This window comes from Aspergillus tubingensis, assembly GCF_013340325.1.
Source record: "Aspergillus tubingensis WU-2223L DNA, scaffold_9, whole genome shotgun sequence".
NCBI classification, from domain to species: domain Eukaryota; kingdom Fungi; phylum Ascomycota; class Eurotiomycetes; order Eurotiales; family Aspergillaceae; genus Aspergillus; species Aspergillus tubingensis.
Genome location: NW_023336283.1, coordinates 2063116 through 2089256, shown reverse-complemented (window position 1 = coordinate 2089256; position 26141 = coordinate 2063116). Strand labels below are relative to the sequence as shown.

Below are 26141 nucleotides of genomic sequence, written 5' to 3'. Positions count from 1 at the left end.
GGCCTGATAGCATCTTAGCAGCACCACAATCAGCCCAGGCGTGTATGATCGACCGCAACCACGGGAATTAACGGACTTGGGAATGGATTCGAATGGAGGGAAACGGGCGATTGAGGAAAAGTGGAGCATCAGAATCCCCGGATTCTCCTCGTTCTTTTGGTTTGGAGCTTAGAGGCCAGTGGTGGAGTGACAGAAGTGGATGTCAAACGACACTGGGGATTCTCTAGTCGATCTAGATGCGGGAGAAGCCGGGGAGGATCTCGGGAAGGACCGTGTGTTCCAGCTAGACGGGTGGCGGATGAGTCAGCGCGACAGTGGTCCAGACCGAAAAAGGAAAGCACGATGGGCGACAGAATCAGGAAAGAGCGGGCGGGAATGCATGGAAGAGCTGCAGGAGAATAAATAATTATACGGGATAGATAGAGAATAGTTAGGGAATAAATCAGTGGATCATTCAATATTCCATCTTGCCTATCATTCCATCGGGAAGAAGAAGGAGTGATCCATCTAATCCCGAGCAGAGAGACAATGACGGAGACATTTTTAAGTCCAGTATACAATCGTCATTCATAATCGATGAGTGATGTCTAGACATTACCAGCTTCTTAGGGTAAATGTTTAAAATAAAAGCCTCAAGAATGATTATGCCTCAGGAAGGGAAGTGTGTTTTCCCCTCACGCCTAATTTCTCCCCACTAAGTAATCTTTTCCCCTCACGCAACTATTATTCCTCCTCTCTCCAATTTTTTTTTTTTTCCTCATCTCCAACCCGCCACATGTGAAATAAATGGCAAAATAGTCTCTATACCCAAGCAGGAATGAAAAATTCTTTGAACTAGTTTTTTTCTTGCTTTCCACTGGAACCCGGCTGACCGAGCACCCACTTGGCTTACGGTCGAGCCAGTCGCGTCTGGTGCCAGAAGGAGAAAATTAGCCGCCCTACGATCCCCAGCCAGAGCACACCGATTCGCCCAAAACAGCTAATTGACACAGTCATTTTTTCCTGTGCTTTGCTTAACGCCGGTGATTTTTCCAGTGGGCGAACCCTTTATCCATACTTGGGTGTTCAATTTCTCTGAATCACTTCTTTTCCTCTTACTCTTCTCTTTCCCAACCCACTCTCCACTCTCCCCTCCTCACCCCCCTTACCCTTCGCCTTTTGGCTCAGGTGCGACTACCGCCCGACAATGGTTGGAAGTACGCTGGCGATCCGCTCCAAGATGGCCTCTCCCTCCGCCGCTATGCAGTTGTCGTCGCTGTCGCGCAGGTCGCTCTCGACGCGACCCCAGATCCTTCGTTCCGCACGTCCCTTGAGACAGCAGCAATTCCAGCGCTCTGCTCGTCGCTCCTACGCCGATGCTGCGCCCGCTGCCCCGACCCCCAAGCCCAAGAAGCGCTTCAGGTTCTTGCGCTGGACCTGGCGTCTGACCTGGCTCTCCACCATCGGTGCGGCCGGTGCTCTGGCCTACAGTGTCTATGAATTGCGCCACCCCGTCGAGCAGATCAAGCCTGATCCGACGAAGAAGACCCTTGTTATCCTGGGTAGGTTTCTTGCACCCTGTGTCGCTTATCGTGACACGATCGCGGCCGAACAGCAACTTACGAGTCATTCCCCAATCAGGTACCGGATGGGGTACTGTTTCCCTGCTGAAGAAGCTCGACACTGAGAACTACAATGTTGTCGTCATCTCTCCCCGCAACTACTTCCTTTTCACTCCTCTCCTCCCCTCCTGCACGACTGGTCTGATTGAGCACCGCTCCATCATGGAGCCGATCCGTAACATCCTCCGTCAGAAGACCGCCCACGTCAACTTCTACGAAGCCGAAGCCACCAAGATCGATTACGAGAAGCGTGTCGTGTACATCAGCGATGACTCTGAGATCAAAGGAGACATCTCCCACACCGAGGTGCCCTTCGACATGCTCGTCGTTGGTGTCGGTGCTGAAAACGCAACCTTCGGTATGTAATACATCGCTCACGCCCGCCACGGATCGCACTCTAACGATAACTAGGTATCCCCGGTGTCCGGGAGAACTCCTGCTTCCTGAAGGAGGTCGACGATGCCCAGAAGATCCGCAAGCGCATCATGGACTGCATTGAGACTGCTATGTTCAAGGACCAGACTGAAGACGAAGTCAAGCGTCTTCTCCACATGGTTGTGGTTGGCGGTGGCCCGACTGGTGTCGAGTTCGCCGGTGAGCTGCAGGACTTCTTCGAGGATGACTTGAAGAAGTGGGTTCCTGAAATCCAGGAGAACTTCAAGGTCACCCTCGTTGAGGCTCTTCCCAACGTCCTTCCCATGTTCTCCAAGCAGCTTATCGACTACACCGAATCGACCTTCAAGGAGGAGAAGATCTCTATCCGCGCAAAGACTATGGTCAAGAACGTCACCGACAAGTACATCGAGGCTATGGTCACCAACCCCGATGGATCCAAGTCCATCGAGCGTATTCCCTACGGTCTGCTGGTCTGGGCTACCGGTAACGCTGTTCGCCCCGTTGTCCGCGATCTGATGAACCAGCTCCCTGCCCAGAAGGACTCGCGTCGTGGTCTTGCTGTGAACGAGTACCTCGTCGTGAACGGCGCTGAGAACGTCTGGGCCGTTGGTGACTGTGCTATCACCAACTACGCCCCTACCGCTCAGGTTGCCAGTCAGGAGGGTGCTTTCCTTGCCCGTCTCTTCAACACCATGGCCAAGACCGAGGCTATCGAGCAGGAGCTGAAGCAGCTGTCTGATGCTCAGGCCCAGGCTAAGGGTGAGGAGCGCGACCAGGTCTTTGATGCGATCCGCGAACGCCAGAAGCAGCTGCGGAGAACCAAGCAGATTGGTCCCTTCCAGTACTCTCACCAGGGTAGCATGGCTTACATCGGAAAGGAGCGCGCTGTTGCGGACATCAGCTGGCTGAGCGGCAACATTGCCAGTGGTGGTACCATGACCTACCTCTTCTGGCGCAGTGCTTACCTGAGCATGTGCTTCAGCAGTAAGTTACCTTAGTTTAACTGTATGCGCAATTATATGATGCTAACTGACATCAATCACAGCTCGCAACCGTGTCCTGGTCGCCGTCGACTGGATCAAGGCCAAGCTGTTTGGCCGCGACGTCTCTCGGGAGTAAATCCTTCAATAAAACCTTTGGAAACTCTGTATCACCATCAGCAGACATGCTACGTCCATGATTTCGAAGCGATAACCCCTCTTTTATTATTGAATTCCATCTCGTTCCCATCATTCTTATCTCACACCCCTTCCTTGACGCCACTCAAATGACCATCCTCTTCCTTGACCTAAATGGGAACCTTTTCCCCCCATTGTCTGTCACACATTGCTCCGCAGGAGCATATTAATGACGATCAAGAGAGCACACACCACACAAAGACGCTCTGCTGTGATCTATCGCAGCGTCCATAATGGGTGACTCCATGAAAAGCGCACATAGATCACTTCGACTTGATCATCATTTCATTCGTCTTTTGTTTCTTTTCCCCTGTACGAAATAGATAGACCGGGTTCGGGTTACTGTTTAGACATGCTAGAATTGGCCATAATTCTTTTCTTTGTGCTGTTATGTTTCATTTTTTTTTCTCAATACATTTTTTTTCTTCTTAACTTTTCCTGTTCTGAGTCTTATTCATCCTCTAATAACTTGGTCCTTTTATTCTCTCTTATATATTTGTCGTTTTCATTCCGAAAATGGGGTTGCTCGGGTTGGTTGGTTGTATACTCTACTCTCCTGTCCTGTATTGGTATTGACATTTGTATTTGTATTTGTATGCTCTTTGGCAAGTTACTGGTCAAAAATAATGAATGCCTTATCTGTATCATGCTGTATAAAGTCATTCTCTGCCCCTCCCATTACTATCTAAATATTGTTGTACTGGTGCGTGATAAGTCGATTAAGATATCTGTTAGGCCGCCCTTCTTACATAGGCGCATTAAGTTACTCCGACTGTCTAACCGTCAGAGTCAACTGTCAGAATCGAAGTGGCTAGCAGCTAGCAGTAGTTAGTTAGATTCATCAGGAAATTCAGGATGGATAACGAATGTCTTTATAATTGGAGAGAACATCTGCTAACGCCTATCCTACCCTTTGCTTGCTATCATAATACAGGAATACTCAACTATGAACAAGAAATTGTTCTGTTATGTATGACATACAGGTGAAGGGGAGAGACAGAATGTGTCAGTGAGTGTGAGAGAATATAATGTATACGCTTGCTGTGTGATATAACATGTCAAGAGGTATAAATATAAAGCAGAGCCGAGAGATATCGCCGAGCTTTCAGAAGACACAATATGGGAGGTGGGTAGACAACAGAAAAGGAAGAAGAGAAAGTCTAATCGATTAATAGGTAGGCCGCTAGGTCGATAAGTAGATTGTTGAATGATTGGTTATTTTTCCCCCTTCAGAACAGGTTCCAGCCACGATTCCTCTGTTCCCGGTTACCTACAGGGCGATCTGAGTTCCTATTCTTTCTTTCGCGTCCGTCGAGTTGACGGATACTTTCGATCTTCTGGAGGGCTAATTCCAGAAGTTCCTTCTTTCTGATCACGTCCAAGTGGTTCCGGATGCGTGGGTCTTCGCGGGCGAATCGTTCGACTTCTGCGTCGGAGAGGTGGCGGCCAAGACGCATGTCGAGCTCGCGGGGGAAGTTGTAGTAGAATTCGGAAAGAAGTTCAACGTTGAGGAAGAGGACGGCAGTGGAGGTGAGCTTGTCGGCGACAACGTCGAGAAAGACCTCCGGGCAGTAGTATTTGTTCTTTTTGGAGGAGCATTGCTTGGAGCGAACGGCGAGGAGCCGCATTTTGATAAGGTCAGCCCGGTCACGGAGGAAGACGCTCTCGCGGCCTGTGTCTTGTTAGAAGTGATACCTGATTATATGTAGGATAGATCGACATACCTCGGGCCAGCAAGGCGGAGCTGAATCCACCAGCACCGCCAGCCCCGTCACCTTCCAGGAAGACCTCGCCCTTTCGCACTTTGTCGACGAATGACATGACGTCTTTCAGTTTGCGTCGTCCGATGGAGTCTTCAAGGCGCTTGAAGGCCGTCTCGCACGCTCTGAGTTCCTCCTTGAGGACTTTGCTGACGTTTTCCCTTCCCTTGGCCCATTCCGGGTCCTCGACCTCAATCTCAAACTTAAAAGGCTTGATGCAGTTTTCAACTTGATCGCTAGTGCTGAAGAATCGATCGTTCAAGATACTATTGCACGCATCGACGATCTGCTTCTGAGCGTACGGATGCGTGGCAAAGGTAGAGTTGGCGATCAAGCGATCGACATGAGTTTGGATCGCGTTGGCGACAACTGTGGTGGCAAGTCGGCCAATTCCCAGCTTCGTCAAGGAAGATGTCGAAGCATCGAGCTTGCGGTGCCAGTACAGAGACTCCGGGTCAGCTTTGGCAAGGTCACTGAGCGGATCCAGCTCTGGTAGCGGAGCGGACAGATCGTCTATCGGCTTATTCCAATACCTCTGCGCCAGGATGTCCATTACCCGCTGGTCAAGCTCATTCTTCAGCATTTCGCGGACCTGAGGGCGGCCGAAGCTTTCAGCAAACGCCTTGAACGAGTGCTTGAAGCTGTCCAAGCTCTCCGCCAGATAAGACTCTGCACTCAGAGGACGATCGTTGTATTGAACCTTGAACTCATAGGTTGCCTCTTCAAGCTCCTGACTGATTGCATCCCTAGTACCCGCTAGGCTTGATGCCATCGTCTGCTCGAGAACATGCATGAGCTTTGTGCGCAAAGTCGAAACACCGACAGAGACGTCCGATTGTGATCCAAACTCCGACGGGTGAGCAGAGAAATAGGCGTGTTCGTTCTTCATGATGGCTCCAGTGATATTTCCGCTGCCTCTGGAGAAAAGCGCTGTTGTTTGAGGGATTCGGCTAACAACACCCACGTAGCCCAGACGGAGAGGGTACTTCTTATCGGAGAGAACGTTGTAGCCGCGTTCGGGATCAACAAGGTCCATCTTCGTTATAACACCGATGGTCCTCTCACCCCTGGGATCTACCCTGCGGCTAGCTCTAAGGGCAGTGGAGTTGGCCAGGTCAACGTCTGCCGCAGAAATGGCGAGAATGACATTCGGTGCTTGGATGTACTTGTCGCAGAGATCGGAAATTTTCTGTTTCAGCTCAGGGGGCTGGTCGTGTCCAGCAACTTGAATGTAGCCCGGAAGGTCGATGAGAGAGAGGTCAGGAACGTGGGGAGAGTAAATAGAGAGCTGAATAGGGTCATCGGAAACACAGTCCCTCTCCGGAACGGCCAAGTTCAAATCCGTCAAAGTCCGCTGAATCTGAGAAAAGTCGGTGATCTTCCCTAACCCAAGAGCCGGAAACTCTCCATATTCAGCCTGCGCATTCGGTGTGTTGACCAGGGTCAGCTCGATCGGCCGCCGGGTGACCATGTTGGTGCCTTTCGGAAGGAACTCATGTCCAACAATAGCCTCGAGAACCGAGCTCTTGCCCGAAGACTGAGACCCGATAACCACGATTGACGGGAGTGTCAGGGTATTCGACTGGCCGACGGTCTGCAGGATGTTCCTGATCTCGATCATCTTCCGTGTAAGAAGCATCATCTGGTCATCCTCCGCAATCTTTCTTTCCGACCGAGTGTCCTCCTCATTAGACTCATCGTAACCGAAAGCTCCGGCAGTAGTAGCACCAGCTGCCGCCGCACCGAGACGACTCTCCTTCGGGCGTTTCCCTCCAGGGCCACCATTATCGGACTGAGGTTCTTCGTTCGGACTTATGATACTCTGCAGCCATTCCGGAAGTTCCACGGCATCCGTCGTTCTTTGCCATCCGCGTTGTGTCTGTTCGGCAATGCCCTGAATTTCCGTGAACAAACTCGAAGCTGCATCTCCCGCTGTTTCCCCCGCACGTTTGAAAAGATCGATAGCATAATTTCCTGCCTCTGAACGACGCACATATTCATTAATCATCTATTAGCAAGATCAGATAGGGAATCGAGCACGTACGTGTAGCTTGGTACTGGAAATAAGCTAGCCCCGCTACCGTAGCACCCCCAAGCATAGCCGGCAGCCGTACCAGCTTGATGGCGAGCTTAGGGAGTATCCGGTGAAAGGAGATTGCCCGCACAGCAGGCACATTATTGTGAATCGCATTCGCACCTACCGGCCAGGCCCGGCCACGTAGAGCGGCGCTGCCATCGGAGCGAAGAAGACCGCCGGTCCTGGCGGCAGCATTATGAACATGGCGGGCCAGAAGACCGGTCCGCAACAGCGGAACAAGACGATGGGAGAGGATTCTCCCGCTCATGGTTCCTGAAATCACATACACATCAAGAAAGTCGGAAGAAGGTAGTTAGGCATTTCCGAGGCGAAAAGCCACGGGTGGTAGTAATTAGTACCTTCGGGATGGTGAGGTAGTAAGTAGCTTGCGGGAGGGAAAGGAAAGCGAGAAGGAGGCGGCGGAGATGATCAACCAAACCACAAAATAATAATAATGCAGTAGTCAGTCATTCGATAATCCGCGGCGGGAAAGCCGCGGGTCTCGTGACCTGCGCCCGATGGCCGCTTCGCTGGCCGTATCGGGACCGGTGTGAGTCACGTGTGGAGAATGTCGCCATTTCGATAGATCCAGATAACAACTATTTTCCGTAGGTCTGAGTTATTTCTGCTTCTTTCGAGGAGTTTAGAGTTCTGCAGGCTATTTGGACGCAGAATTTATATATATTGGGCTGGGTCCTGTGTTGCCCAATCCATACTGAACATTCAGCTGCGCCGTTGTCGGATCGAACTGTGACTGGAGACTGGAGCTGCGCCCTGAAGCAACTACTACTAGTTTTAGCGTCTCCAGCTGAATCGGGCTTTGCTGTCTACAGACACTCTTAAAAGAAAAAGGTGTCCCCAGGAAAAGACCTCTGGACTGTATCTCCCTGCCAAATTATACTCTCTGTATAATCGCCGAATATGTGTCGTCTCCTGGTATGTAAGCTCCGTTCTGACCCCATCCACGTCATACAGTCAGCCAGTCTGAACTGACCGCTTGTCGCCAGGTATACAAAGGCAGGCATGAGATTCGTCTCAGCAAGCTAGTCACGGAGCCAAGCCATTCCATTCTCACTCAGTCCTACGACTCCCGTTTAAGACTAGTAAGTCTATCCTCTGCAGTGCCCAAGTAAACTGAATCCACTGCTACCCCCTATCCCAGACCACAAAGCCCAATATTAACCCCCATATACAGGACAACCGCCGCCCCGTCAACGGCGACGGCTTCGGCGTGGGCTTCTACACAGACCCGAAACTAGGTCCAGAGCCATGCATTTTCACATCGACACTCCCAGCCTGGAACTGCGAGAACCTCGAGCGGCTCGCCTCCAAGACATGCTCTAATCTAATCTTCGCGCACGTGCGCGCAACCACAGAGGGCACCCTCTCCGACACGAACTGCCACCCATTCCAGCACAGCACGCTGATGTGGATGCACAACGGCAACGTCGGCGGCTGGCAGTACATCAAGCGGCCGTTGGCCGACTCGCTCGCGGACAAATGGTTCCTAGGCGTCAAGGGCGGGACAGATAGCGAGTGGGCATTCGCGCTGTTCCTTGACCTTCTCGAGAAAGAGGGTGTGGATCCTAGCTCTGATCCCGGCCCAGGAGGGTTCGGACAGGCGCTGTTGCGTCGGGTGATGGTGAAGACGATTGCCAAGATCAATGAGTTCATTCGCGATATTCCCAAGAGACACAATGTGTCGAATGTGGAGACACGCAGTTTGTTGAACTTTGCTGTTACGGATGGCCAGACTGTTATCTGTACGAGGTACATCAGTAGCAAGACGGATGAACCGGCTAGTTTGTACTTTTCGTCCGGGACGAAGTGGGTGGAGGGGAAGGATAAGGGACATTTTAAGATGGAGAGGCATGATAAGGGGGCTGATATTGTGCTTGTGGCTAGTGAGCCGATTACCTTTGAGAGACGTGAGTGCTTGCTTCATCTAAATCATTCCGACGAAGAAGGGGATATTTGCTAACTGATTCGCTCCAGATAACTGGGTCTCCGTCCCTGCCAACTCCATCGTCACCATCCACAAGCAAACCGTCCTGCTACATCCCATCATGGATGAGTTTTACGTCGAGGATACGAACCAGGACCGCTCATCCTGCTACGCCGTGTCTAAGGGTCTTGTTAGCACAGCCCCTGGGACAACCGTGCAGCCCCGTGAAGCAGGGGCTGTCGATACCAACCCCGGAGCTATCCATGGCAATGGATCTGCGCTGGATTCGCAGCAAATCAACCACGCCAACAAGTGCGCTTTGTCACATTGATAGATTGAGTCAACTCTTGTCAATTGAGCGTGTGCGACAGTGTTAGACATGGGGAGTTACGGTCTTGGAGTTTGGCATTTGGGTGTTGTTTCTCTATTTCGGGCCACATACTTGAATAACTTTTGTAATTGATTTACTATACTACTCTTTCAACTTATTCTTTCATCTGTATGCAATACTATTATTAGTACGGTAAGGTTGCTTACAACCTGACCGGTGAACTAGTATGAAACATTGTCGATATCGAGACTCAAACTCCATCCCGACCCGCTAAACCATATATACACAGGAATGAAACTCAAATGGGAAAGGGGGTAAAACAAGAAGAAAAAGAAAGGAAGAGGTGCGACCTGCATCTCCTCCACCACCGAGGCCATGCGAAGCAAGAAGATTCGTTGAAAACACAAGGAAGAAAGAAAAGTTCATATATCCTCCCCGGAAATATTAGCATGCTTGAAATACTTCATCCCCACCCAGGCAACAACAACCCAAACCCACGACATAACGGCCGTCAACACAATCAACGCAGGATAATATCCCACAATAGGTAATGTAGGGTCATCTTCCAGCTCTGGGGGAGCATATGGCGTCTCTCCGACGTCCCAGGCCCAGCTCCAAACACCAAAGCAACTTCCCATTCCGACCACAAACACCAGCCACGTCACAATCAGTATTATCCACCCCCACCATTCTGTCTCCGAATAGTCCCATACCATCTCTGAGGTGCTGACGATATCGGCGGAGTGAGTTGCTAGGGGCGATTTGGCGCGGTGAAGTGGTCGATAGGCCGTCGAGTCGGCTTGTAAGGCATAGTATGAGTCGGAGCTGGACGAAGCGGTTGGGAGATGGAGGCCGGTGGTGGTGGTTGCGGCCGCCGCGGCCGCGGCAGCAGCAGCGGCGATAGCGCTATTTGAAGTATTGGGGTGAGGGAAGGGTATGATGTCTTCGTCGTCGGTGGTCATCTCGTCGCCGAGAATGCTTTCTTTGGATTGGTTTTGCTGGCGATGCGAGGGAGCGGCTGCATTTCGGGTTCGCTGGGGTGCGTCCATAAGGGTCCATGTAGAAGTATTTCCTCCATGGTCTGGATGACCTGAACTGCTTTGCTGGAGAACGGTATCGTTATCGGTTGGATCGGCGAAAGCGCGTAATTGAGAATCGGAAGGAGGGAGAGGGGACGATGATGATCCTCTTGGTAGGGATGGTTGTCCGTTGGGGTTGATATCGTCTCCACGCAGCACGTCCACCGATGGCCTAGGAAGTTTCTTATCTCGATATTCGAATCGGGTGCCCAGCAAGGCGGTCTTTCGTAGGGAGCCCCTTCTCCTGCGCGTTCTTCGGTGTTGTTGGATCGCAGTCGACATTGCCCTTCCACCTCGCAAGCCCGAGCTGAAATCGCTGCTGTCGTCTCGCTCGATGCCCGAATGGCTCCGATCCGGGGCGTTCTGAGTCGCTTGGATCATTCGCAGAAAGGAGAGGCGCGAAAGTAATGAGCCGGACGAGCTGCGCTTGTGGCCGCTGCTTGCGCTCCCGGAGCGCACCCGCTTCGAGAGCTGATCATTGTTGTCCAGCGAGAGTGCCGCACCTTTGCCGTCGCTTGCATCTTCCATTGGCGCAAGCTGGGCGCGACTAGCTGGCGGTTAGCACGCCCACATCCAAAACCGGGGTAAAGAAAAGTCGTCGGGGCTTCTCATGAGCAGCGGCCAGGTCGGAGACGAGGTGAAGGGGGAAAAGGATAAGCAAGTGGTGGGTGGGCATCCGCGGCCAAGAAAGGGTCCAGGCGGTCACTCGAGAAATTCCCGGTCCCATTCTCCACCTCCCAACTCTATAAGGAGAGAATTTATCCGCAGCCACGGAGCGGCTGTGTTGGTATAAATAGAAAATAGATGGGTCTCGACTTTGGCACGGCAGATAGCATAACAGAGAAAGTGTTATCATACTGATCCCCGTCTAGCATTAGCTACTTCTACTGAAATGATGGAGGATTACTGGTTTACTTCAATAGTGGCCATGCACGAATATCCTGGTATAGGGCATCCAAGAGTGAGCCTCTTGGGTTTCACGAAACAAAATAGGTATAATATCCGAAACGCCAATAGCAGGGTGTGATCAAGGAGATTGAAAGATCACGCTCAGAATATCTGGTATCATAAAGACGAAGCTCAGGTACGGGGGGAAAAGCGTGAAAAACCGCCAAACATCACACACTAATCGATAAGAGATCAATATTCATTTGTCAAGAATTGGCCAAAGAAACGGAAGGAACATGGCTTCTCGATCATTGGAATGAAAGAAAGAGCGCGCACAGCCTTTGAGCATAAGGGCTCCTGTGCGCAGGCAGAAACAGATATAGAGCTCTTTGGCAAGCCACTCATACATACTAAACGACATACGATACAAACTGGGAGAGGCGATAATTTGGACAATAGACCAAAGACAGGGCTCGAGAATGGCATGATAACAGAAAATACTTTTGGTTTATTCCGCAGAACGCTTGAACGGGAAGCCCAAGAAGCTTAGCCTTTGATAAAAGTCACGCACATTCGTTCAAAGAAAAGATCATATGAAAAGTTTGACTCAACAAAGCGGATTTGGGGTATTGGGTGTACGATAACACACAAATTTCATTTCAAAAGGAAGAGTTTGAGAATGGGAGATGCGCTTAGAAATCCACTTAGTCGGGGCTGTCATAAAGAGAAGGAAGTGAAAATAAGGAAAGGAAGAGAGAACAGCGGGTGAGAAGATTAAAAAAGGGGTGGAAGGTAGAAAAAAGAACACTTCCGCTTGTCGCTGTTGCGGCTGCCAGCAGCGATACCACAATGTCCGTGCTGGCTGGCGTGCAGTCTCGAGGATCGTAGATCAACGGCTACGCTTGGTAGCCGCCGAAACCATTTCCAAAGTTGGCGTTGTTGGGCTGGTTCCAGCCGGAAGTAGGCGTGGCTTGACCACGGCCATAGCCAGCATTACCAGGGACCTGGCCATAACCTTGGCCTGCCATTCCGGACTGGTCCCATCCTCTTTGGGTCGGAGTAGGGCCTGTCATTAACCGCATTAGTAAAAAGGCGAAGGGGTTTGAGAGGAGACGTGAGTTTACCTTGAGGGGTCATGGGAGCGCCCGGACCGCCGTACTGGGGGAAGTACGGGGTTGGGGTGGAACTAAACCCCGAGTTGCTTTGCTGACCAGAGAAGTTGTCGAACTGGCCGGTGGGAGGACGGTCCTTGCCCCACTGTGATGGTTAGGAGGGAACTCTATTAGAAGAAACATGGGGGAATGCTCAAAACATACACTGCACTTGAGGGGACGGCCATTGACGTTGTAGCCGTTCAACTGGCAGATGGCCATGGCGGCATTCTCATGCGTGTCCATCTTGATAAAGGCGAATCCACGGTCGGCCTGCAGACGAGTCTCAATCACATAGCCGAAGTTCTGGAAGAGTGGGACGAGATCGGTCTGCGTGGTGTAAGGGGTCAAGTTACCCACATAGCACGTGGTCTGCCACTGTGGGGTTTGCTGAACGACCATGTCGTAGCTCTGGATGCCGTGGGTAGGGAAATGGTGATGACCGAAAGCCGTGGTCGGCGTCATGCCCATGGCGGCCATGGCCTGCTGCTGGGAAATGGAAGGCTGACCCTTCTGGTTGGCCCAGTTGCAACGAATAGCGCGGGAACCGAGCCACTCCCCATCCATAGAACTCAGAGCCTTGTCGGCGTCAGAGCGCTCGCGGAAAGCAACAAAACCGTAGCCACGGGACCGGCCAGTCTTCATATCCCACATAACACGAGCCTCGGATACCGAGCCAAAGGCAGAGAAAGCCTGGAGAAGCACTTCATCGTTGACTTCGTTGCTCAGATCTCCGACGAAAATGTGGAAGTGGTTGGAGGTATCCTCCTTGTTTGTGCTATTAGACTGGTAGGCCCAGTTCACACGGATTTCCTGCAGAGATCGTCAGAAGCAGTCCGATATTATGCATATGTACGTGGGCTTGCATACCGACTGGTGGATGCGACGTCCGTTGAGCGTCTGCATGGCCCTCTCGGCGGCGCCCGGGTCGTCGAATTCGACGAAGCCGTAGTTGTATCCCTTACTGTTGAACTTCTGTAACAATTAGCATGAGGAGGGGAGTCATGCAAGATATGGGGGTGCTCGGCAGCAGCTCCAGCAGTAAGAGGAAAGCTTACGTTCTTATCCGGAATGATCTTGACACTGACGACATGGCCAGTCGTCTCAAAGATCTGCTTCAGAATATCCTCAGTCACCCGAGGGTCAAGGCCACCGACATACAAAGCCCTCTTGTTTGGTTCAGGGGCAGCACGGCGTACGAAACCACCGGCGCTGGTCGGGGACATCATGTTTCCGGACATGGGAGAGGTAATGGCGGTCGGGATGGGGTTGGTGTTCTGAGGAATCACCACAGGCGGGCGGGGAGGCGGCGGCATGTGGGAAGGATTAGCTTGACCATTGCCCTGAGACGCATCGTACTGCTGGTTGGGAGCAGCAGCAGAGGTTTGGGGGGGAGGAGGGAGGGTCGAAGAGTTGGAAGCGGTAACGTTGTCGGCCATTGTTGAGAGAGGTCACGAGATGCAAATTTACAGAAGAACCGACCGGGTCAAACGAGCACTAAATGCAAGATGGAAAGGACGACGAAAGTGTTTGACGAGACAGCGGTAGGATGAGATGCAATCTTTGATGACGGGACGATGCAGGCGTTACGCAGTCAAAATTAGAGTAGGCGAAGGCGGAAAACGACGCGGGGATCGAAACACCCAGGTCAAGACGGAAACTGGCAAAAGCGCTAAACTAGATCATACAATGGGGACCACGATACGGGCGGTAGCTAGAGCGGACGATCGCCGTCAAGAAAATGACGCTGGAATGCTTCGAGAGGATGGAGAAGAATTGCACGAAGAGGTGCTGAAGTAGCGGACGACTCAAAACACAACGGGTGGTGTTGATTCTCAACCAGCCCCAACAAGTGAGCGAGGTGGCAGCAGTAGCAGCAGAGCTTCAGATTCGGGCAACCGAAGCCGGGACGGAGGTGTGTTTGAGGCAAACGCAACGGTGGAACAAGAAGACGGAGGGAAAAGAAAAAGAGCAAAGATGAAAGGAAAGGGAAAGAAAAAAACAAAGGGAAGAGAAAACAGATGCACACGGGCTCACGAGCTCGACAAACACCTGAAGATGAGGGATGGAGATGGAGAGAGGAATGGAGGGAAGAGGAAGAAGGAAATGGGGAAAGGATGGAAACAGGGGAAAGAAAAGCTGCGATGATCTGACTTGACGGGAAGTTTGACTGGAGAGCAGAACGAGGAGTTTGGATGGTCAAGAGCCGCTCCGGGTGGGGGGCACGCTAGCCCCTCTTGCGTTAGTCCTCCCTTGACGGGCCTCGTCTTTGTCCAAGCAAAGGCGCTTATTCTCCATCATTTGCTTCTTCCTTCTCCTCCTCCTCCTCTTCCTCTTTCCCTCTACTCCTCCCCCCCCTCCCTCCCTCCCGCCTGATCTGTTCACCTGCCCTCACGTTGGACAAGCTCCTGTCGCGTCCTTGCTATTTTTGTGTCCCTTGGCTTGGGCACTGTTTGCGCGACTTCCCTGCGCTTCTTGCAATTTCCCTCCTCATAACGACTCTTCTGCTCCAATTGGTTTTCAGGTACTGCCGTCAAAGAACCCGGCACCCGTCCTCACGGACCTTCTGAAACCGTCCATTCACATCTAAGCGCACATTACTGGCTCTTATCACTCTTTGATACTGCTGGTTAAGGACCCTTCCTTTTAAACTTTTGCGTCAAACACGACCGACTGGAAAGCCGACAGGCCATACCAAATACCTGTCTGTCACCATACTACCATAGCCATGGCGACAACAAATTTCTGCAATCCGGACTCTCTTGACGCCCTGACGTCAATGGTCAACCAAACGGTACTCCTTTATCCTAATAACCCCCTTGCAGTGCTAAAGGCCATATTCTAACTCCCAGTAGCTCATAGAGACCGGCCGCTTTTTTAAAACTGGCGGGTCCATGCAGTCCAGGGCCCAACTCAAGCGTTCAATCCCCACTGCTCACGAGAAGTTTCAGAGTGCTCTAGACAGTTTATCTGAGCAGATAGTAAGCTAGCAGCAGCTTCGAGATTTGCAATCTGTACTCACCGTCGACAGTTTATTGCCAAAGCTTTCCTTGAACGAGACTACGAGGCAGTGCAAGCAAAGAAAGCTGCCCTTCAGCCTGCTGAGGATGTTGTTATGAATGAATCGAACGTGAAAGTTGAACCAGAGGCGGCACCACAGCCTTCTGAACAACCAGTGACCGACGCAGACACCGTTCAGCCCAAGGCCGAGCCAGTTGACGACGCTCTCGCTCCGAAGCCCCAGGTCGACGCAAATGCTAGTCAGCCAAGCGATCAGCCCGTCAAAGCTGAAAAGCCCGAGGAAGATGCCGCTGATGTGCCTGCAGCACAACCCGTTTCTGCGCCAGGCGATTTCAACTTCGATTCCATGCTAGCCGATAATTCTGGGACCAACGCCTTCGACCTGAACCTGGACTTTGGCGATGATGGTGTGGGAAATGACAGTTTCCTGTCAGGCTCTAATCTAGCCAATGCCGCCAGTAATGCCAACAATGGCACTGGGGGAGAAACCAACCAGCCAAACAATGCTCCAACAGCCTTGCCTGGTACCGAGAACACTCCCGCTCCTGCACAGATGGGAGGGGATGCATTTGATCTTGAGCTACAAAAAGCGGAAGCATTCACTAACCCGGGGGATACCTCGGGCGAGCAGACGTTTGATGGACAAGGTGGCAGTAACATGGAAGATGTCATGGCACCAGGAGAATCTAGCTTCGACGATCTGTTTATGGAGAACGATACTTTTGGGGGAGAAGGAGCTGGAGACGCTAGCTTACTAGATGGGGACGGGTTGGTCAACATCAATGACCTGGATGACAGCTGGTTCACTTGATGGTCCGCGCATGAATGTTGCTCGAGATATGGACCAGCTACCTTCGCACGGATAGACAAAAGGCAAACAGCTATATGCTAGTCGGGCGATAACATTCCAAGTAATATGACGAATATCTGGAACAAACATCATCAATCAAGGCGACTGCTTCCCTCTACAATGCAACTTCGGTGTCATCTTCAATCACCGACCAGACACACTTCTAGAATGATCAGCGCAATCAATCTGATACCTCGCCAGAGGGAACATTCTCAGTTCTGCGATTACCGAGCCGCCAATCGGCAAATCAGACGATCCACCCTGTAAGGGGGTTGGGGATCGGTACCTACCAGGCAACGGAATGACGCAAGGCACTCCAAAAGTGGAGGAATGTACGGACCGGGGCACGGCGGAGCTTATCTCAGTCGGTAAACTGACGTGAAGGCACTCAACTTTAAGCCCGATTAGCTCTTCTGTGTGAAGTGTTGGTCCGGCTTGGCTTCAGTGCAGCTAAGCTGTTTCCTGCTAGTTCGGCCTCGGGATAACTACTGACTGGGTCCTACAAGGAAGTTCAGTTCCAATCGTTTGGTATGGCGATGTTTCTCGTTACACAGACAGTATGGAGTTAGTGTGTGGTCCGACGTCAGCCTCCAAATGCCATGAAGTAACTGGCCACTTTCCTGAGGTGTTCAGAACAGAAGATAACGATCTACATTATGATGCTGCCTATGGGTAAACAGTAGTCCCTGCGTACAAGTAAACAAACGGAGGAGTGTGCTGAAGTCAATGTAAAGTCAAGGTTACCCTGTGATGATGTCATCCATGTGATAATGGACTTTGTGTGGAGAACATCATGGGAAGCCGGTGTTGATGATCGAGATCGTCTCCAGACTGTCAGCGAGTGGTAAGCTGAAGGCCCGGAAGGTTTCTCGCTGACTAAGAGCAGGTAAAATTGTCCGGATTAACTATCCAATGACTCATAGTAAATTCGATGTATCTACACTGTGGGCTGACAGGTCGGTTAAAACCATCAGAGCCATCTAAAACTGTACGGTATACCTGCGCCTTGAAAGTCTAGACAATTGACTACTCTACCTGGAACAATAAGATATTTGCAAGGCATTGAACCGGACAATACTCGGACCTACAGGTGGCGGCGGCGACCACAAACGAGTGTGACGGCAAAGGCGACTGTGGAACCGTTCCCGAAATCAGGCCATGGATCTAGAATTAAACTTCTGCATCCATTCTTCAAGTCGGAATGAGAGGTCGGGAATGGTTTTTGGCGACCCGACGGAAGCCTGAAGGGAAATGTGGTTTTTTGATTGTGTATTGACCTGAGAGGCGAAATGCAGAGGGGGAGAAAATCAATTTACCCATGATTCCCCAGGCAAGCAAGGCAAGGCACGACAGACCAGACCAGGTCAGCCGGGAAAGGCACACCAAGCCTCAAAACTACTCAGAGATTAGTCAAAATCCTTCCCGTCGCGCCCCGATGATATCACCAGCACGGCTAAGAATCCCCGCATTGACAACGAAACGCGGCAGCCTCGCAGGAAGCTTTGGGATGTCACGAACTGTGTCCCGGTGGATCTGACCGCCTCATATCCCGGTCTTTTTTTCTTACTGGGGTTGGATTCCGACTCGACTCTGGAGAAGGAGGGGTGTGTGTGTATGTATGTATGAAGTCAAGGGGACAACTGGCTATCATCCTGATGATGATCCTGAGCGAAAAGGATAAACATATTCTTATGACCGAGCGAACTTGCTTTGGTCTCCCTCTCTCTCCCTCTCTCTCTCCAGGCTGTGCCGGAATACCCGCCTCTAAAGCCTCAGAGTGCGTGAAATTCGGCCCCCGGGCCCAGCAGATCAGACGTCACTCCCCTCAAGTCATGGCCGAGGCCTGGGCCCCCTCTTTTGACGCTAACGATTCAGCTAGTAAAGGGACAAAGTACCGTTCGAAGATATCTTTAGTCTAGGGTGTTCTTTTCCCTCGTACCTGAGGACACGAACCGCACCACTGCCCCGTCATCTTTCACATGGAAAAGATGGGGGCGAGAGGGCTAGAGAGAGAGAGAGTAGAGAGACACAACCACACCATCAGTTGAGGCTATGCTGAATATCGATTGAGCTTGAGAAATCTCCAGTAGCAAACAATTTGCTAGGATTCGGTCCACAACATCGTAAAATCAACATCGGGTCCGACGGACTGACAAAACGGGTTGAGGCCAGACCTTCCATTGTAGATAATCAGAGTTGGAATAGCTCGAGTAGTTTACCAACGTTGGTGGTCTCCTTCCATGGCGCCCATGTTCGTGCGGAAAGTCTGACCGCGGGTGGAAAAAGATTCAAGGACAGTTTGGTCCCAACTCCCAAGTGGTTCAGCGAGGAGAATGGCCTTCATTGGAGACTTGTCGAAGGCAACTTGCGGATCACCGGATATGACTGAACCTACCGACTTTCCCCCTCCATCCGCGTCATCGTCTCGCTCTCTCTCTCTCCCTCTTCTCTTGTTCCTCCTCCAAGCCCTGGTTCAAGTAGTAGTCGGTTTCCCTTCCTTTCCCCCCGCCTTGTCTTTGCATTTAAGTATCTTGTGCCCAAGGAACTATATCCGCACCGCCTCATTCTTGTCCGTGTCTGTGTTGTCATTGATGTCAATGCTGCCCTTTCGCATGACCTACCCCCCAGTCGATGATTGACTCTTCGATATTTACTTACTCCTAACTCGCCCTACCTGGTCCTCCCCCCAGACACAATCCATCCCCATTTGGGTCGCCGGTGTTTTGGCTTTCCCCCCGCATCATCGACCAATCTGGCCTGCTTGACGCTACTGAAAACGGTGATCCCTTCCTTCGCGTTGAACGCTTGAATTACTAGGGACTTTACCTTTTGCTGCGCCGCGGTGGACGTGCTGCTCCTTGCGCCGTCGATCATCTCCCAAACTCAGAAAAACATCCCAATCCGAAAAGAGGCAAAGCAAAGAAAAAAAAAAAAAAAATTTACAACAAAAATTGATTAAAATAAAAATAATTCGATCTAAGGGAAAAGGAAAAAACACTACGAAATTAAGGACAGGGAACTGTGACTCCGTCCCAAGGAAAATTCCACTGGTCGCACGACTCGCTGCAGCTGGGACTGTGCGTAAGATTCAACCTGAATCTGAATATACTTCTCCACGCCCAGTCTTCTGCTCTCTTGACTCCATTTCGGTAAGTCGTCGATTCATCCCCAAAACGTGCTTGCTTCTTTGCTGCTTTATTTTTTTGTATTTTTTCCTTTTCCTTTCCTTTTACCCTTTGACCCTGCTGCATTCCTTTCTTCCCTTTCTCTTTTTTCCTTCTCTCTCTCTTCTCCGTTCTCCTATCTTCCTTTGTTACTCTACTTCTTCTACCTTGCGTCTCCCTTGGTGACATCCCTCGCAATATTGGTGTAATCTCTCCCCTCTATACTTCAGCAACCAGCATACTACATCCATCTTGGGTGCCTCACCTGCGCCTCTCTATATCCGTCTTACCCGTGGTTGAAAATCAGCCTATCCGGACATCCCGCAGTCATCTTTTTGTCTTTCTTCCTTTTTTTTCTGTTTCACCTTAGGGTCTTCATTGCGTCTGGCAAATAATGCTCTTCGATTGGTGCTTTACACGATGACGACTCACATCTCCCATCTAGAACAGGATTTATCCGGTTCCGTGACCACTACAACTAGTACGGTCTCCCACCTTTCCTGTGGCACCCCCGATTCTGTGCCCATCTTCCACAGTCTCTTGAGGTTTCGCTCCGATAATCGTCGGTCTCTAGAAACTTCCAGTGTAGTTGGCGACACTGTTGCGGTCGAACAAGTTCCACGGCCAGGCCATCGCCGGCGCGCGTCCATACTTAGCAAACTGGCGGGTCCGCGGGAAAACGCAAAGCGATTCCTCCGCCTGGGGACCCCTATCCACCCGACTACTACGCTGACGCCACCCACTCCCACTCCCTCAATGCCCGAAACACATCGCCCTCGCCCCGTGTCTGAGATTCTTTTGTCCCCCGATGATGCACAAATGCTTGCCAGCACAGGTTTGAGGACGGGCAGGCTGCGCTCCCACTCTTCGTCGACCGTGTCGGCGTCCCAGCCTTCCCCGATTTCGGCTCAACCGGCAATTCCGGCGGCGGATCCATCGGTGCCGTTTCCCACTTTGCGCAATGAGAAGATCGTGGCGACCGGCAGTGGCATAACGGTTGGTGTTGCGCTCACCGAGCCCGTTCTGTTTCTTCAGGGTTATGATCAGAACGATCCCAGCACCAAAAAGTCCGCCATCTTGCGCGGGCAGCTGCATCTCAAAATTACCAAGAGTGTCAAAGTCAAGAAGATCTCCATTTGTTTCCGCGGACATGCCCAGACCGATTGGCCAGATGGTATGTTACATCCCATTGTTCTTACCCCAGGTGGCGTCACCACTAACTCTTTGTCTCATGTAGGAATTCCGCCTAAGAAAGTCCACTTTCACGACAAGAAAGACCTCGTCACACATGGCGTCATGTACTTTAACCATGGAGATACTGCGCTGATGCAGAATGACTACGGCGCGCACTTCTACCAGCACGCCAAACCGGTGACGTCGGTGACGGGCAAGGATGGGCCGACCACCAGCACCCGGGAGTTGCTCTCCAAGACCGGCTCGGCGACCTCGTTGGGCCAGAACGGCCAACTTACAGCCAAGGATTTGAAGCGACTGTCCTTGCAATCCAACCATTCGCGCAGTTTGAGCAAGAATGACGCCCCGCCGCCCCCGGTTCACACTCAGCGCAATTACCGGTTGTTTCCCGTCGGTGATTATCTGTATAGCTTCGAGTTTCCCATCGATGGATCTCTCCCCGAGACGATCAAGACCGATCTGGGGTCTGTTCGCTACGATCTTGAAGCGATTGTGGAACGGGCGGGTGCGTTTCGCCCCAATTTGCTCGGTACGTTGGAAGTGCCGGTCATCCGCACGCCAGCAGAGGGCTCGTTGGAGCAGGTCGAGCCGATCGCCATTTCGCGAAACTGGGAAGACCAGCTGCATTATGACATTGTCATCTCAGGAAAGTCATTTCCTCTTGGATCGCAGGTTCCCATCGCGTTCAAGTTGACGCCGTTGGCGAAGGTTGAGTGCCACCGGATCAAGGTGTATGTGACCGAGAACATTCAGCACTGGACTGCAGACAAGAGCGTCCATCGGTTTCAACCAGCGAAGAAGGTGCTGCTTTTTGAGAAGCGGGCGGACTCGGCCAGTACCAGTACCTACCCGGGAAGCTCAATGCGAGTGACGGCCGGTGGCGGCATCGACTGGGACCGTCGCGCGGCTGCTGCGAGGGGCGAGGAGATTGTCGATCGGAACCGGACCAACCTCCTTGGTAATCTCTCCAGCGACGCGGGGGTTGGCCCGACTGAGATGGAGTTCAATGTTCAGCTTCCCAGTTGCCAGGAGATGCGCAACCGGGATGAATCCCAGCGCCTGCACTTTGACACTACGTATGAAAACATCCAAATCAACCATTGGATCAAGGTATGTCCTACACCACACCGGGGTGATTCGCTCGATACTAACTTTGATTAGATTGTACTGCGGCTGTCCAAGGTTGACGAACGAGATTCGGGCAAGCGAAGACACTTTGAGATCTCGATCGACTCTCCTTTCCACCTGCTTTCTTGCAAAGCTACGCAAGCGAATATCTACCTACCCGCATACACTTCGCCCGACTCGGAGCCGCCGCCGCAGGCTCAGGAGTATGAATGTGGCTGTCCGGGGGCGCCGCCGGTCAACAGGAATGGTTCTCGAAACGGCTCTAGCCGGCAGTCACTGTCTTCTGATCGGGACGAGGTGCCCCTCGGCGGCGCAGTTGCGAGAAGTTTCACTAATGGTTCCGGTGGGCTGGCTCGACCTCCCCAGGCCCATTTGGCGGATGAGCCAACCGATCGACACCCTGCGCCCCGACCGATGCATCTTCTGCGGGCGCCATCATTTGCACCGCCCGCCTTTGAAGATGTCCCGCCACCACCACCACTCGTGACGCCTCCCCCAGAGTATAACTCCATCGTTGGGGACAACGACCGAGAATCGGTGCTGCAGGACTACTTCTCGCGGCTATCTTTTTACGAGGAACATGCCGACGATGATCGGGGCCGCGGCCGAGTTGATGTGCCTCTCACGCCAGGGGGGCGCGTGAACCGCAGCATGGACGTCCCACGGGAGTGGGTACGTCTGGAGGAGTCGGCCGTCTAACCGACGAGCCGCATTTACGACGCTATGAGGATTGTACTTTTGTTTTAGAGGACGGAGGGAGTTTGTGATACAACCGGCGTTTGATCCTTTCGGAGCAACGTAGGCTGGCTCCCTGTCTGATTTATTTGGACTTAATTGGAAATGGCGCCTGAGGAACCGGGATGTATTTGTGGCATTGTTTGAGCGATCTCCTCGTTCCTCATACTATATACATATTGTTTATATTATGTTTAGATACCAGCTGTAGCAGATACAGCAGATGCATGGATTGAGTTATGCGTACTGAATAGTGGTATCCCCTTGCCTTCAGTATAGTTCAATGAACCGTAACCATATACTAGTACGAAAGACATGAACCTAATGAAGCAGCGGTGAAAGCTCAAGGCAAGTAAACTGTACGGAGAAGATAAGTAGATATAGATAGGAAGTGAGAATCCGCCCGTGGTGGCGCACCGCCCGCATAGAGCTGCCTCTTTCGGCGCTTATCCACTTTAGTCCAAAGTATTTAAATCTGATTGACGCCATCATCACCTGCATTTATTGATTGTACCACCACCTCGTGCTATTCCTTTTTTCTCCTTGCACGAAGACTAGAACAGGTCATATCTTCTCATAGTATCATAACACTCACGTTCAAGTCTACACCGCTTTCAACTGGAACTTCAATTTTCGAGAAACTTCACTTGGTTATTACCATTGAGGTTCGAGCTGCAGGTAAGTACTACCCCCAACAACTACTAGTATATCAGTATCTAAGATGTGAACAGGGAACCTAAGGATCAGAGGAAAAACAAAAAGCAAAATGCCCATCGAAGTAACAGACCTCACCGAGGCAGATATCCCCGCCGCCATTGAGATTATTCAGACGGCATTTGCGGAAGATCCGTATTTCAAGTGGGTGTTTGATGCTGAGAATGTAAGTCCGTCAGTCACAGAACAACATACCCGCACGAGGTATTAGACTCTGAGCATGTAGATGATGATCACGATGATCAAGATAAAGGCACCAAGCTAACCAATTCTCCAACCTTCCCATCACCGCGGTCGGCTTGGGTAACCTCCCCCAACCGACCAGTATGGGAACCTTCATCTTCATTCTAAATGAAATAGTTCAACAAGCAGCGCAATCACGATTCCCTAGCGGTGCGATGTCGCTGGGGGATCAACAATGCCATCTTCCAAGTTGCGACAGACACAGACACATCAAAATCATCCCCAGGAGAAAAGAAGATAGTGGGCGTCTCCTGCTGGCTCCCACCCACCCCCCCAGACACGCCAGAGACATGGTACAGCTGGACACAAAACTGGCTTCTCAGCTTCCGTCAGACGCTCAACAACGTATGGCATTTCGGACGGGGCGGACTCCGCACGAACCGCTACTGGATCTGGAAGGAGCGGCAGCATGAAGCGCAGGGCCAGATCTGGGATGATCCCAAGGGATACTATTTCTGCAATATTGTGGCGGTGCATCCGGAATGTCAGGGTCTGGGGGTGGGGAGGAAGCTCTTTGAGGCGGTGACGGATCGGGCGGATCAGGAGGGAGTCAAGTGTTATTTGGAGAGTTCGAGGAATGTGCCGAATGTGCAGATTTATGAGAAGATGGGGTTTGAGATGAGGAAGGAGATGGAGTGTAGGGATGGGGGGGATGTTTGTATGGTGAGTTGCTTTCTCTACCATCTATATGATAGTTTCTGTGGAGGGAGAGGAGTAGGGGCGTGGTGGTGAAACGGGTTGACTAACTTGAGACAGCTCTATTGTATGGTTCGTGAGCCAAAGACTAAGTCGGAACTGTGAGGGGCGTGGCGTTGATTCTAGAACTGGATGGATGTGTTTATTGTAGCAGGTTTGTTTGGGAGACCATCGGGAATGGAAGTGGTCAGTCACATCAGGCTATTCAATGATTCGATATACCATTGGTCAGTTAATTGAAAGCACGGACATTCATTACTCCTGCGGATGCAGCATCCCTTTAAAACATCCAGATGCTTCCCACATCCAAATCCAAACATCTCCGATAGAAGCCCAGTAGACATCCAACCCTCCTCCCCTATCAACAACTATGAACAATTCAAACCACGAAACCCACACCCACATCCTCCACCAAATCAGCACCATAATCCCATCCACCCTCTCCCCACAACTCACCTCCAAAACAAACACAAGCACCAGCACCAGCACAAGAACCAGCACAATCCGCATCCTCGGCGACATCCCCAACAGCATCCTCAACCCCACCGACTACCTCTCATCCATCTACCCCTTCATCACCGAGACCTCCAAATCCCCTACAACAACTACACCCAAACAACCAAACCCTCTTCATCGCCGCCAAAATCTGTCGCGGAAAGCACTCCTACTTTATCCTCGACCTCAACAACACCGAATATGACTATGACACCGCCCATGACTGCAAGACATTACTCCCCGTCTATGTGCTCCGTCTATCAAAACGACAGCCAACTATCTTCCGGAAACAGGTGCTGGATGAACCTGTTGCGAAGATCTTAAGGAATATGCATAATTTGCATGGTCGGGATCCGTTGCCGTTGTTTGATAACCATCATGACCCGTATCTTCAATACCCCAACCCGCGCAGCCCGCATTATGAGGTTTGACTTGTTTTCACGACTGTGTTCTGTAATCAAATTTGTTTCATGTCCGAGGTATTCTCTTGATGTAGGTGGAGAACCTCGCTGTCATACGGAGTCTTTGCATTGATTTGAGGCGGTTAGAATACGGTAGGTGGAAATGGTGCCAACAACAGGTATTTAGTGGATGAAGGTATGGGAACTTAGTTTGGCAGTCCATTAAACTAATACTGACACCTTATGGCATAAATCCTTATGCTGTGTGGGAGCCACGCACAACCATGGCACAGCTCCTCTTACATTGTAGCAGGTTGGTTTGAGCATATGGGTGGTGCGGCAGTATGAGACGAACATGAACACGAACACATGTAAGATCTAATCTACTTACGCCTAAACCTCGGATCAAACGAACATTTCTAACTAGCTAGCTAGCTTCTTGTTAAGTAACTACGTAGTATATGTCTAGATTTTCAGCAGACTATACATAAGTAAAAATGTATCCCCGTTATTGAGTGGACCCCATCAACAGACCATTAAGATCAGAGCATGGATAGTACTAACTTAGTATTGATTGATCACGAGTCTACCTACAGTCCAGTCCGTATTCGGGTTTCTGCAGAAAAAGTCAAAGCCCCTTATTTCAGTTTCTTTCTTTCCCCTTCTCGGCCAAGACCCGGGGAAGGAAAGGAATTGGATCCACGGGGGATCCACTTTGCATGGGACGGACGAAGAATGAGAATGAATCCGTTGCCAAGGAGGGTCCTTTGTTTGATGTAGATATTATATACATAGCATTTACAGGGTGTATGTCTATTTATATTCTGTTAATCGTAATATCCATATTTACTTAGTTACTACTTGTTAATTGTCATACTGAAGCACAGACAGACACATAGATAATAACTGCATACTGGATACTGAATAGTGGGTTATCCGAGTCATTCCAATGATCCGCCGTTTCACAAACTACCGACTAGCCCGAGTCGATCATCCAGAAGGGAACAAAGTAAACTACCTTAACTTACTCCTAGTCAACTGTAGTAAAGTTTCTATGGAACCGCCTAGACCAAATTCCCCCTCTCCCCTCTATT

At 51.1% G+C, this 26141-nt stretch overlaps 8 protein-coding genes across 8 annotated transcripts; 5 read left to right on the top strand and 3 right to left on the bottom strand.

Moving 5' to 3' along the window:
- Positions 1-1186: 1186 nt before the first annotated feature.
- AtWU_08765 (alternative NADH-dehydrogenase) lies at positions 1187-3116 on the top strand (the record flags this gene model as incomplete). The annotated part of the gene is made up of 4 exons (XM_035503873.1): positions 1187-1541; positions 1621-1959; positions 2013-2981; positions 3043-3116. The coding sequence occupies 4 exons, from the start codon at positions 1187-1189 to the stop codon at positions 3114-3116; spliced, it is 1737 nt and encodes a 578-aa protein (XP_035359766.1).
- A 1288-nt stretch (positions 3117-4404) lies between these two features.
- On the bottom strand, positions 4405-7280 carry AtWU_08764 (dynamin-related GTPase MGM1; the record flags this gene model as incomplete). Its single annotated transcript, XM_035503872.1, has 3 exons — positions 4405-4847; positions 4900-6915; positions 6980-7280. The coding sequence occupies 3 exons, from the start codon at positions 7278-7280 to the stop codon at positions 4405-4407; spliced, it is 2760 nt and encodes a 919-aa protein (XP_035359765.1).
- A 653-nt stretch (positions 7281-7933) lies between these two features.
- Positions 7934-9288, top strand: AtWU_08763 (glutamine amidotransferase subunit DUG3; the record flags this gene model as incomplete). The annotated part of the gene is made up of 4 exons (XM_035503871.1): positions 7934-7948; positions 8020-8115; positions 8208-8940; positions 9008-9288. The coding sequence occupies 4 exons, from the start codon at positions 7934-7936 to the stop codon at positions 9286-9288; spliced, it is 1125 nt and encodes a 374-aa protein (XP_035359764.1).
- Positions 9289-9710: 422 nt separating this feature from the next.
- Positions 9711-10895, bottom strand: AtWU_08762 (PIG-Y family protein; the record flags this gene model as incomplete). Its single annotated transcript, XM_035503870.1, has 1 exon — positions 9711-10895. The coding sequence occupies one exon, from the start codon at positions 10893-10895 to the stop codon at positions 9711-9713; it is 1185 nt and encodes a 394-aa protein (XP_035359763.1).
- Positions 10896-12151: 1256 nt separating this feature from the next.
- On the bottom strand, positions 12152-13845 carry AtWU_08761 (nuclear and cytoplasmic polyadenylated RNA-binding protein pub1; the record flags this gene model as incomplete). Its single annotated transcript, XM_035503869.1, has 5 exons — positions 12152-12321; positions 12380-12512; positions 12572-13219; positions 13277-13381; positions 13465-13845. 5 exons carry the CDS (start codon positions 13843-13845, stop codon positions 12152-12154), a joined length of 1437 nt encoding a protein of 478 aa, XP_035359762.1.
- Positions 13846-15134: 1289 nt separating this feature from the next.
- Positions 15135-16238, top strand: AtWU_08760 (uncharacterized protein; the record flags this gene model as incomplete). Its single annotated transcript, XM_035503868.1, has 3 exons — positions 15135-15200; positions 15262-15387; positions 15438-16238. The coding sequence occupies 3 exons, from the start codon at positions 15135-15137 to the stop codon at positions 16236-16238; spliced, it is 993 nt and encodes a 330-aa protein (XP_035359761.1).
- Positions 16239-19861: 3623 nt separating this feature from the next.
- Positions 19862-22462, top strand: AtWU_08759 (arrestin family protein; the record flags this gene model as incomplete). The annotated part of the gene is made up of 3 exons (XM_035503867.1): positions 19862-20615; positions 20679-21745; positions 21797-22462. 3 exons carry the CDS (start codon positions 19862-19864, stop codon positions 22460-22462), a joined length of 2487 nt encoding a protein of 828 aa, XP_035359760.1.
- Positions 22463-23264: 802 nt separating this feature from the next.
- AtWU_08758 (GNAT family N-acetyltransferase) lies at positions 23265-24256 on the top strand (the record flags this gene model as incomplete). Its single annotated transcript, XM_035503866.1, has 3 exons — positions 23265-23378; positions 23573-24118; positions 24212-24256. 3 exons carry the CDS (start codon positions 23265-23267, stop codon positions 24254-24256), a joined length of 705 nt encoding a protein of 234 aa, XP_035359759.1.
- Positions 24257-26141: the final 1885 nt, after the last annotated feature.